A 19,190-nucleotide genomic window follows, 5' to 3' on the forward strand; every position below is an offset into this window, starting at 1 on the left:
CATCAGGTAGGGCCGTATAGCCAGAGCTTAGCGCGATGCATAGAACGAAAGCGAACGTTGATACAGGCGCGCGTCTGCTATCATCCAAAATGTCGTACCAGTTTCGGGGCCTCCCTATCGGATGGTGTCAGCATATTTCAGCTGCACACCCAAACTGCCGTAGCGCCTCCTGGCCAGCGCTGGTTCCCCATTGACCCCGTTACTGCAATGTCTGTCACAAAAATAGGAGGTATGAGGCACCCGCCGCTCAGTCTGACCCAATGCTTTGGCCCAATGCCATACGCTACATATCTTGAGAGAAAACGCGGCACACTGGCGGAGCGTGTGCAGAGCTTTTGCACGTTGTTTGTTGTTGACGAGGTGCTTGCAGTGGGCACTAGCACCTCGTCAAGCACGTGCATGCGAATGTTGACCGCCTCATTCTAGTCGAGCCACTTCAACGACGGGAGAGTTTATCCTGAAGACAGTCATGCCGCGACTGGTTTGAATCGCACACGTCTTCACCAGTTGGATCAAGGTACTGGCCAAGCTGTTGAAGAATAAAGGCTGGCGCATCTCTCAAATCTTGGTTACAAACAGCCTGCACGTCGCATCATTGCATGTGGCCTTCGCGTCGGAAATTGGAAAATTTCATATTCCTGCCGGTTACCCGTGTCAGCTCACGGCGTGGCTGGGGCCATAGAGGTGACGCTTTCTCGGGGATGAGGGCGATTACCTAGGCAGCGGGAAGGCGAGCTGGAACGTTTTCCAAACTTGAGAGATCGAATTCCAGGTCGAACATCACACAAGCAAGTCGCGCTTGTTCGCTTTCGCATGCCAATTTATTTAACGCTTTCGCGTGCGAAATTATTGTCCCTGTCGCGCAGCCAGTCGAAGGGGCTCTCGCATGTAAGAGGGGTCCGTGTAATGGGGCACTGGGGCTCGTAGCCTCCGCTAGGTGCCACCGCTGAACGTCTGCAGGAGCGGCAGCTTCGCGCAGGTGCAGCGAATGGCGTGGTGTTATGAGATGCCACTGCATGTTGGAAACGAAAACGAAGAATGAGGCAAAAGATTCATCAGACTAAAACAAAACAAAACAAAAAAAAAATCGGGGTAGCTTGCACTAGTGACCCAAGGCTAAAGAGACAGCTGAGCTGATCGGTTCCTTGCTGGTCGGTTCCTTGCATTCCGCCTCCATCGGAATGCGGCTGCCGCGACCGAGTTCGAAACCTCGAGCTGAGCATCACGACGCCACAGCGACATTGGCTACAAACGGCAAGTAGCTCACACACGCTTCATAGCTCTTCGGCATTTGAGCTGTGCCAACAACAACACGTCGCGCTTCGCAAGCTGTGCACTGGCTCGCGTTCGCAGGTGAGCCTGGTGACGAGCCTGCTGTCCGGCTGCAGCTCCCTGCGACTGGGTCCTATTCAGTTCCCAGTGCACGTGTGCTACGTCGGCTGGAGCCTCGTCATCGTCGGCGCCCTGCAGGTTCCGCTGTGGGCGGTGCTGGAGGCCATCCGGAACCAGGCGGTGAGTGATATTATCGCAGACGGGACGGCGTCGCGCGACTATAGATGTGCGGTGGCTCACGCAGTTCTAGGGAACCAGGGCACAGCTAGAGAAGGTGAGTCAGTGCTGGGTATACCGACTGCCGGCTCTTAATGACATGTTCGAGTGGTCGTTCCAGAGTGCTCCAGCTGAGCTACTGATGTTATCTAAGACCGCATCATCTATAGTGCTGGCATAAGCGTGCTTCACTTGTAATGACGAATAAGCCAGTCTGTTGCAAGTTAGAGATCCGCTTATTCTCGCAATACAGCTTCAAAGTTTTTTTTCACGCCTGAATTCGTAGCACTGTCAGAGCGGAACGTTTTGAGACGGCTGGTTAGTACGTAATAAGTCACATGTAATTAATTACTTGTAATCAATTTTTATTGCGATATTTATATGTACACTCCAAGCGCATTTCCGCCGTCGCCGTGACGTTCCACATTAATTCCAAACATAACATCGTCCCCGCGCGCCGTGCTCTGTATGTGCGAGTGAAAGCTTGCGAGGGTCATTCGACGATCGCGGCTCAATCTCACGCGCGCGAGGGAGAAAAGCGGGGCGGAAGCGCGCTGTCTTCTATCGCGCGCGTGCCACGGGGGGGCAGGGGGACGCGACGGGCAGGGGGAAGCAGTAGCTGCTCCAGCGGCTGCTGCTTTCGGCGCGGCCGCGCAGGCGCCGCATTTTGAAAGTGATCTGCGATGTGGGCAGAAAAGAGTGATGGTGTCTGAGGCGGAAAAAAAGAAAATATAAAGAAGTGAAAAGCGCTCGCTATCATCGTCCCATCGGAGAGACAGGAGAGAGAGAAGCGGCGTTTGTCAAAGGATGGCGTTACTTTTCTTATATAGGGACTTTAGCGGCATATAGTATCTAGAGACATCTAGCGGCGACCCTTAGACGGATGGTTCGGTTCGCTCCCGTCTGAATGTCTGGATGGTTCTGACGGTTTTTGGGAGTGTGGATGCGAATCCTAAACTAGCCGAAGCCCATAGTTTCTATAAACCCTTACCGCGCGTGCGTGCCCACACCCACGTGTTCACAGGTTTGGTGCCGCTTGCGCTTTCGTAGAAACTGGAGCAGTGCCTCGTTCCCGCGTCAACCATGGAGCTGGGTCTGACGGCCATGTCAAGCTCGGAGCCGACGCAGTCGCCCATGGCACACCGTAGCTTCTGACGCTCGCTGTCAAACGGCTGCACAGACTGGACTGGACCACCGACATTCGGGATACATATGTCATTATATACTGGTGATGGGGCATTGAGAGAGGTCGTGTGAGTAACGCGCTTGCGGACGGTGGTCTCGGAGTGAAATATGTGTACCAGAAACTTGCGTGCTATTATTGCCTCATTGACCTTGCTCGAACTGATTACGGGGGCTACGAGAAACGCCGTATAGTGCTAGTCTTCGGATTATATGGACTGCAGCTGGTGGCACTCTATAACGCACATACAAGACGCAGTATAGATAGTTTTCATGTTACGTCACGGAGGCAGCTCCCACCTTTCTAGTACCTAAAGATGGCGGCTACGATGACGTCAGTGCACCGTCTTATCACGCGCACTCTGTTTTGCTTTTTGAGGGCGACTGTTTTTCACAGGTTTATCGCTGTTATCACTTTGACGTTCGATGCAAGACGCGCCTGTCGTGCTGTCATGTTTCTTGATTACACCACTTCTCGACCTGCTGGTACCTAAAGATGGCGTCCGCGATGACGTATGTGCAAACTATCTATACGAGCTTCCTTGAATTTGGGAATGCGACCGCCGTAGCATACATTCTAACCCGCGACGTTTTTGCAGAAGAAGGTTTCAGAGTGAGATGTTTGCGACCAAATCTTATGCGCTGATTGATTGATTGATTGATTGATTGATTGATTAATCAGAGGGTTACGTGCGTTCCAAATTGGAGATCGCTGGGAAGGGCCTTCGTCCTGCACTGGACATGGGTTGCCAGCCGCCGTGGTTGCACTGGCTATGGTATTGGGCTGCTAAGCACGAGGTCGCGGGATCGAATCCCGGCCACGGCGGCCGCATTTCGGTGGAGACGAAATGCAAGAACACCCGTGTACTTGGATTTAGGTGCACATTAAGGAACCGCAGGTGGCCCAAAATATTCCGCAGTCCCCCACTACGACATGCCTCATGATCAGATCGTGGTTTTGGCACGTAAAACCCCGTAAATTAATTTGAACGTAGGCTGGTGATGCTGATGATGACATTTATCAGCAATGCTAGGGGACATGAGAGAGGCCATCGTTTAAGCCTCCGGATTAATTTTGATCTCCTGTGGTTCTTTAACGTAATTCAAAGCATGTTACACGAGCTGTTTTCTTTTGCCTTCTTTTTGTTTCTTTTTCATTCCGCCTCTGCCGAAATGAGTCTGCAGCGGCAGAGAGCCGAACCCACGACCGTGTGCTGGGCAGCTGAACGCCATTTAGACACCGCAGCGAGCAATACGTAAGCGCATAAGTAGAACGAATAGCACGGAACCGCAACCACTCGTAAGAAAAAGCAAGAACGCTGTAAGTGCTTATACTCGGCATGCTAACACATCCAAACCTCGTTATGACAAAACTGGTTATAACGAAATAACGTGCATAACGAAGTAAGCGAACTTTCTCTTGAAATTGATATTGAAATTGAAATTGATATTGCAGAACACACAATAATGGATATAACGAAGTGATGGATATAACTAGTAATTTTGCCTCCGCCTTCAACTTTGTGATAACGAGGTTTTACTGGATAAACCACAAGATATTTCAGCTGTAACACAACTCAAGATTCAACACCTGATGAGATCGACATGACGGCGCACTATATAGCAGAATAAAGCTGAAGGCAGGAATACAAGAACAGCACTTCGTTACGATTACATGTCATCAAAATTAAGACCTCAGGCTGTGAGAATTTTTCCAACGAATGCGAGGTAGTAATAACTTTATAGTTGATGTTGAACAGATTGAAGTGACAATGATTAATGCTATTTCGGAAGTATAGTTAGGGTTTAATGCGTTTCCACCTTATAAACAATGTGTTATAATTGCGAGGAAATCACCTCATAGCCTTTTCGTCTTTTGTGGAACAGGTTTTATTAATTACAAATGTGAAACATATTTATGTGTTTCTAGCCAAACTAGAATTTATATGCGTAGAGTAATCAGGTTTGCTGGTTAATATTTACTACGTGCATTATACTGTTTGTTTGTTTATGTGTGCGTGCGTGTGAGTGCACGGGGTATTTAGACTATACAGAATTGATATCACAATTCTAGTCCTTGAGCCTTAATATTCTAAAAGGCGTACATGCACAACAAATTGAAGTGCGGAATCGCCTAATAACAAAACCTCACTAATAACATTTTTCAGTAATTACCTTACGGCACGTGCTTCAGTTTACGAATTATAGCCGGTAAATTCGCTAGGCGTGTTCATTATAGTAACGAATTCAGAGGATATGACACCACTATTGTAAGTATTGAGATGTTAATTCCCGAAAGTGTGTGACCAAATAAATTGTCGTTTCAGTTATTTTTGCTTTAATGCATGCAATAGCGTTTTTGTTAGCGATTGAAACCAGCACTACATTTTGGAAACTAGCACCATCGGGAGAATGCCTTCCGAGTGAATACGCCTTGCGAACTCACTGACATTGAGTAAATTGCAATAAGCGCCGTGAAGTATTATAAGACCTAATTATCAATACTGTGTTAATTATTCATTCGCGCATTGAATTATTAGTAAATTGGAATATGTGCCATAAATTATTTAATAAGTAATATGTAAATTTTGCTAGTCATTTGTGCATTTCGATTTATCGTGCAAGCAATTTCCGCATCTTCGAGAAATCCAGTTCAGGATTAGAATTGCTATCTGCCATAGGCGATTTTTTAGAAGTCTGTATTCCATTAACCTTCCTCCGCATTGCTCGCTTCAAGAGAATCCGTTAGCTGGGCGTGTTGGTAATCCATACTTGAAAACTGTAGGCGTGAAATTACCAATGCGAAAAGACTTAGGACACGACGGACAAGGTGCTGAACTATCAAATTTCTTTTGTCCAGTTGGAATAATTTTGACCAATGGTCAAAATTACAACGGAGGCTCCACTACAGCGTGCCTCATAGTGTTGCTTTGAGGCGGTATATATATAGACCACGTGAATCGGAGTGTTGCACGAGGAAAATTGCGCCAGAGAGGCAGCACCAGAGTGACTAGTGTGCATTGCGATCACACGCGCAAAGAAACATGCAGTACCAAAAGCATTTGCTTTTTTTTTGTAAACATTTTATTGACAGTATTGACATCACTGTGTTGAGCGAAACGTGGCAGTAATCACCGCAGGCAATTTCACGCGCCGCACATGTGTACAAATACCTGTAAAAAAAAAACTCGCAAAACTACAGAATTCACCAACTCTCCAGCATATTATACTCTGCACAAATGCTGATTTATCATAGCAAATGCAGGAACTCGTGAACTTGGCACTACTTGAATTGTAACCTATCCCCACAAAATCTAAAAAGAACAACACACTATATACACGGTGCCTTTCAGGGCAGTAGGCATGGGTATGCTAACAGAATAGATAAGTTGAGTAAATGTTCTAGCTCTTGCACATCCTGTCCTTCTTTAAAGCAAAAGCTTGCATTTTTGACCAATGGGTGAATGAATGATCGAATCATATAGCTGGCAGACAGAGCAATGCCCTGCTCAACGGAACGCAGAAGCAACTATCGGAGGCACTTATGGCAATGGGAACAACGACTGTGCACTAAACTTGCTTTGTAACTTGTTCCTACGAGTTTGCTTGTGATTTCATAGTAAAATCTAAACCCCCCTTACTCAATGCCCTTTGGGCCTGTAGTATATGTTTAAATAAATAAATAAATAAATATTGTTGCACCTGCCTTTTCTCCTATGTTCCAGGTAGAGGGGGCCAAACAAATGTTTCGGATAAATGTTACAGGTATATGAAAAACTGTCCGGATAATAGAAGCTATTTCACTGGAACAAACACAGTCCCGCATATTTATTGCTATGTGTATTAAAAAGTTTTTTAAAAAATCAAATATTTCGAGCGCTATTCATATGCCTTGGATTTTATGCGGAACACCATTCAATTTAGTTCAGTAGCAAAAACATTAGCAAAATAGTTAAACATTAGCAAAAATCTTTCAATTATAACGGGAATCTTAAGTGGAATGAGAATGCAGAGTGCTGCTGTACTGTCCCACAGCTCTGCGATTCGGGGCAGCCCACATTGCCGATGAAAAAAAAAAAAAGCGTTAGTTATTAGCAGACCTCTCTAGCAGGAACAGTGTTTACAAGTACAAGTATATACTGCTTGAGATGTGATCACAGGGGGTATTATGCGATATATCACCGTCGAGAGAGGTGGCTCTCGCCCAAGAGCTAGCAAACAAAACAACGCGAATGTACGAGTTGGCAGGTATATATATGTAAAGAGGCCTCACCAACTAGCGCGTAAGAATGGAGTGTGCGAACCGGGAACATTAGTGACATTATGATTAACTACCAACGTCGGCCAAGCACTATAAATTAACGTTCAATACATGATTTGGCTGAGTTATATCGAGCATTTTTTTTTTACAGACATGAATACGAATGTACACTCGGGATCAACAACCCGTCACACAGTACAGGCACACAAAAACACGCAGTACTGTTGCAGATCTGGTAAAATGCCTCTTGAACATGTGACCTACGATTTGGCAGAAATTTTATGATGCGTAGTGCAGTACAACGAGTAAAAAGTGAGCTGACACATACAACAGAATTGCAAACTTGCAAACAAAATTTTCGGCAAGTCATTTTTCGTACACTTTCTCTTCGCTTGCCCCGAAGTTTTTTCTTTCTTTCAATTTTCAGCCCTTGTAAGTCTGGTCACTTTTGAACGCATATGTCCATATATCCATTTCCTGTCTTTTCTGTTCCGTACTATACTGCCACATTCCCGGCCCATTGAGTATATTCAGTTTCTGCCATTTTTGAGAGGACGTGCAAGGACAACAAAAAGCCCGGATCTTTGCTGTTCTCACTTAGCGCACAGATTGACGTATAGCACCACTGTCCCAGATCACTTGTGAGCTTCTGGCACAAATCGCGGAGTATTCTTCCGAGCATGACGTGCGCAGAGTGCCGACTGAAGCTGATTGAGGGTGAGCGGGTCCTCACAGTGACGCCGCCAACACTTTTCCTGCAGGTGGCTCCACTGTCGAGGCGCGGTCATGTCATTGTCAGGCAACGAAAATGTTGGCCAAAACCAGGCACGAGAGAATCCAGAACAGTCTTCCTCCAAATCCTACGCAAAGAAGAGAGAAGTTGGAAATATTAGCCTTTCGGTAAAAGGGTAAAAGCTTACGGAATACCGGAACAATGGAGACAGATGTGTGCATCATTTAGCTGGTGGCGCTATCTTGTGGCTCTGGCATCTACTACAGCACGCATGATGTATATAGTAAGACACGCACACACACACCACACGACACACACGCACACACAGCACGCACAACGCACGCACACACGCACGCACACGCACGCACACACGCACGCACACACGCACGCACACACGCACGCACACACGCACGCACACACGCACGCACACACGCACGCACACACGCACGCACACACGCACGCACACCGCACGCACAACGCACGCAACACGCACGCACACAACGCACGCACACACGCACGCACACACGCACGCACACACGCACCACACACCACGCACACACCACGCACACCACACACACACACACACACACACACACACACACACACACACACATATATATATATATATAGTAAATTTATTAAAAAGCTACGCTAAATATGGAAAATTTCCTTGCAGAGGCGGTGTCCTGCTTTGGCGAATAATAATAATAATAATAATAATAATAATAATAATAATAATAATAATAATAAATAATCAATAATCTATCTTTGTCCCCTTCATTTTTTACCATTTTCTAGCGCCCCTAAGCAAAATAATGCTTGTGATGGCGTCAGGCAGTTGCATCACGGCGACAGATCGGCAAGAAACAGAAAAAAAATGTGGTTGATCCCTCTTATATAGGAATCGGTATGGAACCGAAAGTGAAACGTGTCTTCACAGAAGTAGTGTAATGTTTATTGCACATTGATATATAATGTCTATTGGTGTTTTGTGGCTAAAGCGCCCTTAGGCGTTGATGCACACCACGCTGACGCCTGGTGGCACGGTCTCCTCCATCACGACTACCAACGTCGATGACCATGAGCAACCGTCGTGCATATGGAAGCTGCACTACGCTGCACACGCTAGCACAACGCGAGAAAGACGAAGCACGTAACTGACACACTAATACAACGCGCAAGACAAAGCACGTAACTGAATCGTCACCGAGTCAAATCAGCGCGTACAGCGCGTCGTAATTGCAGCCATCCGCGATCAACTTCAGAAAACATTTTCAGAGCTAATTGCGGAGGCCACGCTCCGCTGTGCTGAGTACGGTGAACGCCACCTAGGTGGCGTTGGTAGTGCTTCTTGATGCCCGCGTCCCTTCGAATGCTGGCATCGAGGCGTCGTAGTGCTGAGACCACCCGAAGCGTTCACTGTCGGTGCGCGTTAGTGTCATAATGCAGTACGTCTCTTTATATTGCGATAGCAATTATATGGACACTCAAAAGCGATTTCTCTGCCGTCGGCGTCGCCGTCGCCGTCACCATCGCCGTCGCCGTGAGGTTCCGTATGACGTCATTTGGAGAATAATCGTCGCCGCGCACCGAACGCTGTAATGTGCGAGTGAAAGGGGGCGAAGAGCGCGTCTTTCAACGGGGAGTGAACGCACGGCGGAGAACAAACGCGCGTTCTGCGCCGTGCTCGCTTAAGGGCTGCAGAAGTAGGCGTCTCTGTTCCCTTCACAATCACCATGTATGTAGAGGAAACGCGCCTTCTTCCGACGAGCGAGAGGCCGGGGGGGAGGGGGAGGGAAGGGAGGCGACGTTTAGCTGCGGCACGCAGCGGGAAGGCCTCACGGCCTCCCACCCCACCCCGGGCCTGACCGGCCTGGCACAACACCCCTGCAGACTCTGCAGCACACCAAGGCCTTCCATCTCGGCCTGATACGTGCCGCCTATGCCTGCCGGTTTTGCTTCGCCCAGCCATGGCGACTCCACTCTATCCCTTCTTTCGCTCCCACTTACCCCTCCCCGTTGGCGCTGAGCCGTGCTCACTCAAGGGCTGCAGAAGATAGCGTCAACCTTTCCCTTTCCCTCAAGAACCACTTATCATCATCATCATCTGCGGCACGCAGTGCCTATTTATATCAGAGGCTCCGGCAACAGTCACCAACGCCGCACGCATTTTGAGCGAACGCGGGCAAAACGCCGATGGCGTCGACAACAGTTCTGCGTGTTGCCGATGCTGCTGCATGTCCAAGTTTATACAGCTGATAAAGCTAATATCATTACTCCGTATAGCTCTCTACAAGTTTATCGCAACTGATGCTTCGCCTTTCAGGTGAAACTGCGACAACTTTTTCTGCTAGTAGGCGGCGGCACCGCCCCGAGCAAGAGCGCGGGTACACGGAGGAGTGTTAGATATATAAGGCGCGTCTGTGTAGCTCTCTGCAAATGCGTTTGTGGCGCAATGGGTTAAACGCTCGGCGATCTATCGTCGCGGACCGAGAGGTCGTGGGTTCGATTTCCAATCCAAATTTTGCATGTTTGTGGAACTTTTTCTTCTGGTTTCTTTCTTTGTATTATGTTCGTGTACATTGTAAGCTGACGTATTTCCGTGACGGAAATACGTCAGTGAAGTCTTGGTGGACCCCGGCATAAAACACTTTCGTGTTAAAAAAAAACGAAATAAAATAATAAAGTTGGAAGACTGACGTTTAGCTTCTCCCCGTATAGTATTGCCCTTCACAGTTCACTGAATAACGGTTTACCGGATACGTAGCCGACTATATAACAACTTTAGTAGCGACACTTTAATTGTGATGCTTTGTACAAACAACGCATTAGAAACCTTCTTCCGTTGCATATGGTGTCCTCGTCGAATGAAAATAAAAACGAACTGCGCGTTGGCGATTACCACGCCGCCGACCCTCTACACCAACAGTATGATTATGGATGATCACTGCAATAACAACAGCTCCTCGTCCTCTCTGGTTAAACTCTGCTCCACAAGATGGCGCCGCCAACGCGGTCGGGCTTAGGTCGGGCTAGAGTAACTGTATAGGCTCCCTTAACAGTAACTATAGGTGGGGCGGACAAGCTAAAGCTATCTACCATAGTGAACAAGGGTCTGGATCCGAGTTAGTCGGTACGACGGCATCATCAAGCGTGCGAGGGTGAGCCGGCGATCGCGGCTCAGTCTCGCGCACGCAAGGGAGGAAAGCGGGAAGGAAGCGCGCAGTCTTCCGTCGTGCGCAACGCTCTTAGGGGAGGGTATACGGAGGGGGCGCGTTCTACTCCGGGCGGCCCGGGCGGCCGCGCGCGTCCGGGCCGCTGTTATCTTGAAAGCCATCTGCGTCGGTGACACAGGCCGCCGTGCTCTTTATTTTCGCGGCTTAGTTCTCGTTGATACGAGACGCAGCACGAAGGTCGATTTGCTCGCTGCTGCCACCGCGCTTCCTCACTCCAGCGTTTTGACGGCGAGTTTCCGAGGTCATCGAGTGAGATGCGTTCATGTTTGCCTGTGCGCGCGTGACACCATGCTTGTTCATTTAGTTAGTATGTCTATGTTTACAAATCTATACGGCCGATAAATATACTATCCTTACTTCGTATAGCTGTCCACTAATTTTCTATCGCATTCGATGCTTCGCCTTTCGGGCGAAACTGCGACTTTTTTTTTTAAAGGAAACCTTTTGATTTGCCGCACGTGCCCACCGCATTCTTCAGAGCCGACGGAAGTGGAAAGACAAGGTTATTAGCGTAGTAGTGGTGGTCGTACCTGTCTTGAGAGATGATGCGCCTCCGTGTGGAATGCCAATCTCTGCAGGGTCTCCTGCATAGCGGAAATAAAATGACATGCTGTTTACAAACATTGTCTTGATTATAATGAGCAGTCATTCTTGTTCCATTTTATGCTGATGTGCCTACACATTTGCCGAACGTGTTCCGTGCAGTTTAGTTATTTTGACCCTCCTGCGTGCCTATGTCTGTAGGACAAGAAAAATGTATTGAATTTCAATATTTAAAAAATTATCAGTGGCGATTTAGTGGTAATTGCGAGAGAAATGCGTTGGCATATTACGTACATCGCAGTCGCACATCTTTGAAGTCCGGAATCGGTGAATTAAACCGCAATTCTATAATTGCAGATGCAAATCTATAAATTGCATCTGTTGCAGCATCCAATGCGAACAAATTATATGAATTTACAGCTTACCTGAGTTTATTGCAATGTTTACGAGTGTTTTGTAAAAGTTCTACTCGCAAATTATTGGTATATTTCAGAGCGGTGTATAATACACCAGTTTTGTCTGCTTTAGATTTATTATTAGGTGCAGTTTACAAAATTGTCATTTGTTTTTTTATTGCTGAGTTAGTTGTAAACTTTTAAACAATTATTGGTAAACATCTTTGCGGAACTAAATCGATAATTTGCTTGTTAGAGTCACTACATTAAAAAAAAATTCGAAATGAAACAATCTTCATGAATATTGGTGCAGTGGTTGCTAAGAAAAACAATTCTTCCGCTCCTATGTATTTAAATAGAAGCCCCCTACCTATGCAAGAAACACGAAGCGTAAACCTTGCTATCGGAAGTAAAATAACGCATTAGAAATTACTCTCTAATGTTGGGAATACCGGGATGTGAAAATTGTTTGACATTAATGAGAAGCACCTGTACGTTGTTCGCAATTAATTATTCGGCAAAAAAAGTATTAGATTTGATTCGCTTCTAGCACTATATACGATTCATACTCGATTCGACTCGCTTCTGGTGCAGTTCGATTCGTATTCGACTCAATCTCAAAGGCAACGATTCTCACACCCCTAATAATTTTATATAGCAAGCAATGTATATTTATAGTGACGCAGCCTACTTATAAATGCCGACATACCGCGAGTGTAGATATCGCAGCTGTGGGACAGGTGGGAGCGTAGCCTGGTGTTGGCGCGGAACAAATGACAGGTTCCCAGTGGCGTTCCTTCGTGCGGACAAAACTGCACGTGCAGGCACTCGAAGCCGTCGTTGGTCGAACAGTTCGCAGCGCACTGTTCTAGGTCCGTGTCGTTGAGAACAGCATACGGTCCCGGCCTGTATATTTCATGACCAGGGAACTTCTTATACTCGGGAAGGTAACCTGTAGAGGGGAAGAACGGTAAGTGAGCAAACGATGATGACGATTGGTTGTTATAATTAAATATAAACAAGGAAGGAAAAGGAAGGAAGACCATATTAATGCTTATCGCACTGTAACTGTCTAGCTTTGACTGCTGACACCTGTGCGGCGGTCAATAGTGGTGGGGTATGGTGGGTGAGAAGCAGTGGTTGCGGGAAAGAAATGTGGGGACTTTTGGTACTCGCGATGTCTTCGCCTAGGTACTGCGCGGGAGAACGTTGTTTGCTCCGTTCGTCCCTAGCCGAGCTCGGAGCACGGACTGCGGCTGGCGCGGCGAAGAAGTCATGCCGAAGTGAGTTTGTTGCGCTTTATTGCGACGGCAGCATATTCAAACCTGACACTTGGCTTTTGGATTAGCTTATGCAAACAGTTGAAAAAAGCCAGTTGGAGCATAAACGCCTTCTTATAAAGTTTTATATTTTTTACGCACTGCACGTGGGGGCCCAGACTTTTTTTATCGATGTTTTATAGCACGGACAAAGGCGTACGCTATCTTTTTCATTCACTAAAGAGGGGTAAAGACTGACGAAAATCTCTTGAACGTGTGTTTTCTATCGCGTTGCATAATGCCGGTTCCCTACAGTCGGCTCTGCCGCAATGCACCGGTGCCGCAGTGCAGTGCTGTTACGCGGTCAAGCATACAAAATGTATTGCTGTGAAGCATACGAAGAGTGGTAATGGGCCACTGTCGCAGAAACCAGAGACACCTTATGCTGGCAGGCCTTGGGAGATATTTCGGACGTGGCTGTGGCGATTTGAGCCCTTGTCTGGCCCACCTAGCTCGCCCCCGTGTACAAGATGGCAACCGTTTGCAAGAAACACACGGCAGCCTTGTCATTTGCACGCATGTGAAAGCAACCAACCTTTTTCGGGTGCGGTTTTACGGCCAAAAGTTACAGCACAGACGGGTACCACGATGATCGCTGTCAGAGCCAGAGCACCCAACGCCAAGTAGACCCACACCTGAAACACAGTGGCGCAGAAAGGCAACTTAATGACATTGACGAGAAAAGCTAAATCAATTTTGCAATAATAAAGCATGCGTTAAAAGCCGCAATTCGATATGGGTGAAATGCAAGAACGCCGGTGTACCACGTATTGGGTGCACGTTAAAGAACCCCAGGCGTTAAAAGTTAATCCGGAGTCCCTCACTACGGCGTCTCATGATCAAATCGTTCTTTGGGCACGTGAAACTCAAGATTTCATTTTTGGGGGGGAGGGGGGGGGGATTTAAAAGGGATTAGCTTTTATACTTGTCATTGTAGGGAATACGTTATGAAAAGTATAGTATCCCAAGCAACCTATGTGTTTACGTCAAGCCTGTGTCCGACTCATGGCTAAGAGGAACACTAAATATAGATTTTAAAAATATATATATTTCGGTTGTATTGGTAAATGACCCTTCGGGTTAATACTTGACTCCACTCGACAGACTGAAATTGCGCGTATAACCACATACACACACGCTCGTACGCATTTCACCACCTTACGCTCGCAAAACGCTCGTAAACATTTCTAGTGTTTCAGCTTTCTCCGTAAACATATCAGCGTTTGCGACATATTGCATGGGTTATCGGAGAAGCCGTACGGCGTCAGCATCTTGTGTCGCGCGACGCACGTCAAATCACAAGCGAAGACCAACCCGACTGCGTTATCGCGCGCCCATTCAATCCGTTGCATGGCGCGGCGAGAGAGCTTATCTCTATATGTTTGCCTGCCTCACTGAGTTACCCGGTAACTCTTTGTAGGTCTTTACCCGGGGTGCTACTCTAGAGTGCTGTGGCGAATTCCGCCATGTTGTCAAACTCTGTAACAGTCGTACCTCGAGCCAATGAGAGAGGCCCACAGCAGCCTTCTGGACCAATCAGAACTAACAAGATGGCGGAATTCGCCGGCGTCCAGAGGTGGCACTTCCGGTCTCTTTGTGGTTAGAACATTTATAGGCGAATTCAATGGACGCAGCCACGACAATTTAGTACCTTTTTCTGTCGAATCCACGAGCTTCCATCGGCCGGTTTCTCGACCTCGAAAGGAGCCTCGCCACCTCGTGGCTCTTCGGCAGTGGTGTTCATTGCCGCCTCAGCCATTGCTCCTTCTCCAGGCTAGCGGAAACAGAGGAAACAATGTAAATGGCATCTGTAGCGGGGGGAAAACGTCTCCTTGCTCACTGAGGAGGCACACTTTAATTTAAATACAACAACAGAGAATGAAGAGCTTTTTCCTCATTCTAAGCCACAGTCATGTATTTTGGAAAGAAAATGAAACATCGGCGGGTTTCAAATAATTGTTTTTAGGCTTGGAACTCATTTACTGCGACAACTGCGTCAAGCTCTCGATCGCAGCGTACACCGGCATCTTCTCAAGTACTGGGCTGCTTCACAACAAAAGGTTATCAAATTCTGCTCCCAAAAATTGGGCATCGAAATGTCGACTGCTCATTTTGAAAGAGTTCATAGGTTAGGAAAGTATGTGTAAGACAAGAAAATCGCCTGTTGCTAACACCAATTCTTGTATTGAGATCGTATACGTAGAGTGCCTATTACAATAACCACAAAGTGTTGATTGGAGGCTGTTATCGCCCTCCCGATTCGAATCGGTGCTTTCTCGTTCAACTGCGCAATATAGCATTAAAAAAAGCAATTAACATCTGTCAGGCTGATATCATTTATTTCCTTGGATACTTCAATTTTCCACTGATCGACTGTAATAAACTATCATCCTGTCGATTGCCAACTGAATTTATTTCTTTAACCTTAGATTATAATTTATTGCAAATGGTTACCCAATCCACCCGCGGCATTAACATTTTAGACTTAGTTCTTACGAGCACCCTGCAACTTTTGGTGAAGTCACTTACTTATTAGATGGCTTTAGTGATCATAAGTTTCTTATACTTACTCTTAACGTGCCCTTGTAGTTTACAAGCGTCACCAAGAAAACTATCCGTGACTATAACAAAGGCGACTACAACAAAATGAACGAGGAACTTGAGACGTTTCTTTCTCGCACTTTGTTACCTTCGTTTTCTGTTCGGTCAATTAACGAAGACTGACTTATTTTCAAGGAAAACCTGTGCTCATTAGTAGAAAAGTACATCCCGCTAATAAAAATAGGTGATCAAACGAACCCATGGTTCGCCCAGTACCTTCGAAGACTAAGAATCTTAATAACAAGTAAAGGTTGTACGCGAATGCGAAGCGTACACGCTCGCCCGCGGCTTGAGATAGATAGGTATAACCTATGTTTGAAAGCTTACTGCTCACCTGTAAGTGAGGCTAAAGATAAATATCGTTCTCACAATCTACGCTCCCTTTTCAAGTCCAACCCTCCAAAATATTGGCAGGCAATATCACCTGATCGCGGTTCACACCATGTTTCGTTAGTTGGTGAGAATCAAGTTTCGCTTACTGATAGTGAATGCTCCGCGTACTTTAACACGTCGTCCATATTCACAAATGAAGACCTTTCACTCATTTCTGAAGTCACAGATTTCGACTGCCAATTAACACATGGAACCCATCGATATTACTGAAGATGGTATGTCCCATTAATAACCTTAATATATCTGACTCTTCAGGGGTCGATAGTATTACCTCTAATGTTTTAAAGAACACAACTCCGGTATCTAGCACAATTTTTATATTTTCCGCCAGTCATCATCAGACCACCTCCCCTCGTGCTAGAAAATTGCTAAAGTGGTACCTGTGTACAAACGTGGTAGCGAGAATTCCCTGAAAACTAGCGTCCAATTTCACTGACGAGCGTAGGCTGCAAAATGCTGGTGCATACATGGTACATACATGGTGCCCCAGCTATCACGCAGCACAATTTTAAAAAAAGAGGAACGGCATTACGCGAAGCAAACCTAGTGCGTATAGTTTCCAGTGCAGTGGAGTAGCCGCCAGTAATTTTTTAGTTGCTGAGATTTAATTAGCTAACACTAATTAATTATCTAACTCGAGAAGTACTGCCCTAATTATCAAAGTGTCAATGCGAAAATTGTAGAGCGACATGAAAAACTACCGATACAGCTTTCTGTTGCTCCGTACGTGCTACATAAGTGTTAAAAGTGCTACGTGAAAATAAATAAATAAATAAATAAATAAATAAATAAATAAATAAATAAATAAATAAATAAATAAATAAATAAATAAATAAATAAATAAATAAATAAATAAATAAATAAATAAAACAGCTTACGCGAACGCCATCGATTACGCTGGAATCTACGGCGATATCAATAGTCGACGCACTTTACCCGTAGATCAGATTTCGACGATCGTGCTCGATCATTTCGATCGAGCACGATCGCTCGATCGTGCTGATCATTTCGATCGTGCTCGCCGCTATTGTTCTGCTTTGAGTGTCACTCGTTCTTTTTTTTTTTTTATTAGCGTAAGTTCAGGCCTAATAGAGTTCAATTCGTGACTAGCAGGTTTGGCAGTGCAAAGTTTTTCGGCACCGCCACTATAACGCGATAATATGTGATCATGGTACGTACAGGCGAGGCAAACGGAATTATGCTGCTGTAAATATGTCAGAGCTTGTCAATTAAGCAAATACCTGTTGGAATGAGAAAAGAAAACAGCTTTACGCTATTGCTTCGAAGGAAAGGTCATGGGTCCTAGCATGTTTCTATAGATATGGCGGTATCTCGAGAAGTCAGAGCGCATTCTACTGAAATAACGAGCCCTTTCATTTCTATACAACCTGGCTATTTCAACGAAATGGGTTCCGCAGTCTCCAACGCCGCACATTTGTCGCAATTAGCGTTGGCGTGGTCAGTCCAAGACTGTGCACACATGGCCACACAGTCTAAGCAGTAAGCAAAAATCAACGCTCAAGCACTCCGTGTACAGATGGTTAACCAGCGAAGCTGAAACTTGCGACCCCGGTATTCATCGCTAGGTTAATCCCGACGGTACAATAAAGTATTTCTCAATCATTGGTTACGGCTTTGTGCTTCTTAATGGGGTTACACACACATTCGGCACCGACGCAGCAAACGACGTCACTGATGGAATGCCCCGCAGTCCGCCGTTGCCGCTTGCGATTGGACATTAAGGGCCCATTCACACTTGCGACTAGTCGAGGTCGCGCGACCAATTGCGACTGGCGACCAGAAAACTACTCAAGAAGAACGATGTTCACACTTACAAATGCGACCGACGAGTCGCTAAACCGAAATGTATCACGAAATGCCGTTCACGTCTGCTTGAAATGTCATCGCCGCGTAAAATAAGCGTCTGCGTATACGGACGTCCTGTTCCTTCGCATCTGATTGGTTCAGCTGTTCTGCGACTGCGGTCGTGCGACTGAAAAATCGAGCAGTGAGTGACTGGCCCGAAACGGTCGCATTTCGAGAAAAGCGACCATTTGAGACTACTTGCGACTGATCGCTTTGCGACCAACTTGGTCGCGCGACCTCGCCTAGTCGCAAGTGTGAATGGGCCCTAAATCTGTCCGTCACGTAAGACAATTAATGGTTCGTACCCCCTTAAGCAATGGCTCACACCCCCGTAAACGCGGCCTCCCCATTACGACGACAGAAGAGAGAGAGAGAGAGAAATAACATTTATTAGCCCCGAAGGAACTAAAGCCCAAGTCCGGGCCTCCTGGTAGGCTCATGCCTCCTGGCCCAGAACGTTCTTGACGTGCTGCACCAGAAGCGGCCACCATAGTTTTTCAAACCTTCGTGGGGGAGTGGTCCACTCCTCCCAACTGCCAGGACGCTGGTTGTGTGGTAATTTGGAAAGTATTGTCTTTTTCAAGATGGCGTTTTCAGGGCACTCCCACAAGATGTGTTTATTTGATGGATAGGCCCCGCACTGTTTACAACTATACGCATTATATTAACAGGGACGACAGAAGAGAAGTGAAATTTTACGCTGGAATGATTAGCGGCAATGCGACCAGCTGTGGAAGCAGACGACGACGAACGCGGGAGCAGTGGCACGAGCGCGTTCGCGCATATGCCGCGAGGGGCGCCTGCGAGCATGCTGTGCAAGAAGACGACGACGCGCGAGTCATTACTGATGATGATAGTTTCTGCGTACAGGTGACGGACGGACGAATCGGCTAGCCGTATACGGCTTCGCTGTAATACCTGTGAACAGAAGTTGTTGCAGCTTGCGGGCGTTCGGGGACCGGTTAGGAGTGCCTGGTGAGAAACTGTCCGTGGACTCACGCACACTGGCGATTCTCGGCCCGCAAACACTCAAACAAAAAGCTGAATGAGGTCCGCGTCAAATAGTCACCGGTAGCAATCGCCTCACTTCCTTGAAAGGAACACGACTTTGTC

The 19,190-nt window shown here is 46.7% G+C and overlaps 1 protein-coding gene across 3 annotated transcripts in view; it reads right to left on the reverse strand.

Annotated features, from left to right (window-relative positions):
• The window catches only part of LOC119466031 (uncharacterized), a 64,621-nt gene extending 49,381 nt beyond the window's left edge, over positions 1-15,240 (reverse strand). The window contains exons 1-5 of one of the 3 annotated variants that reach the window (XM_037698806.2): positions 14,869-15,212; positions 13,753-13,852; positions 12,608-12,850; positions 11,491-11,544; positions 7,380-7,851 (exon numbers count right to left, since the gene is read on the reverse strand). In XM_037698806.2, the coding sequence (XP_037554734.1) occupies positions 7,787-7,851; positions 11,491-11,544; positions 12,608-12,850; positions 13,753-13,852; positions 14,869-14,976 (570 nt within the window). In that variant the 5' untranslated portion in view covers positions 14,977-15,212 and the 3' untranslated portion in view covers positions 7,380-7,786. Of the gene's footprint in view, positions 1-7,379; positions 7,852-11,490; positions 11,545-12,607; positions 12,851-13,752; positions 13,853-14,868 lie in introns of those variants that run through there. The other 2 variants (XM_049657324.1, XM_049657323.1) reach the window with 2 other exon arrangements.
• Positions 15,241-19,190: the final 3,950 nt, after the last annotated feature.

The sequence above is a fragment of the Dermacentor silvarum genome, chromosome 10, assembly GCF_013339745.2.
Source record: "Dermacentor silvarum isolate Dsil-2018 chromosome 10, BIME_Dsil_1.4, whole genome shotgun sequence".
NCBI classification, from domain to species: domain Eukaryota; kingdom Metazoa; phylum Arthropoda; class Arachnida; order Ixodida; family Ixodidae; genus Dermacentor; species Dermacentor silvarum.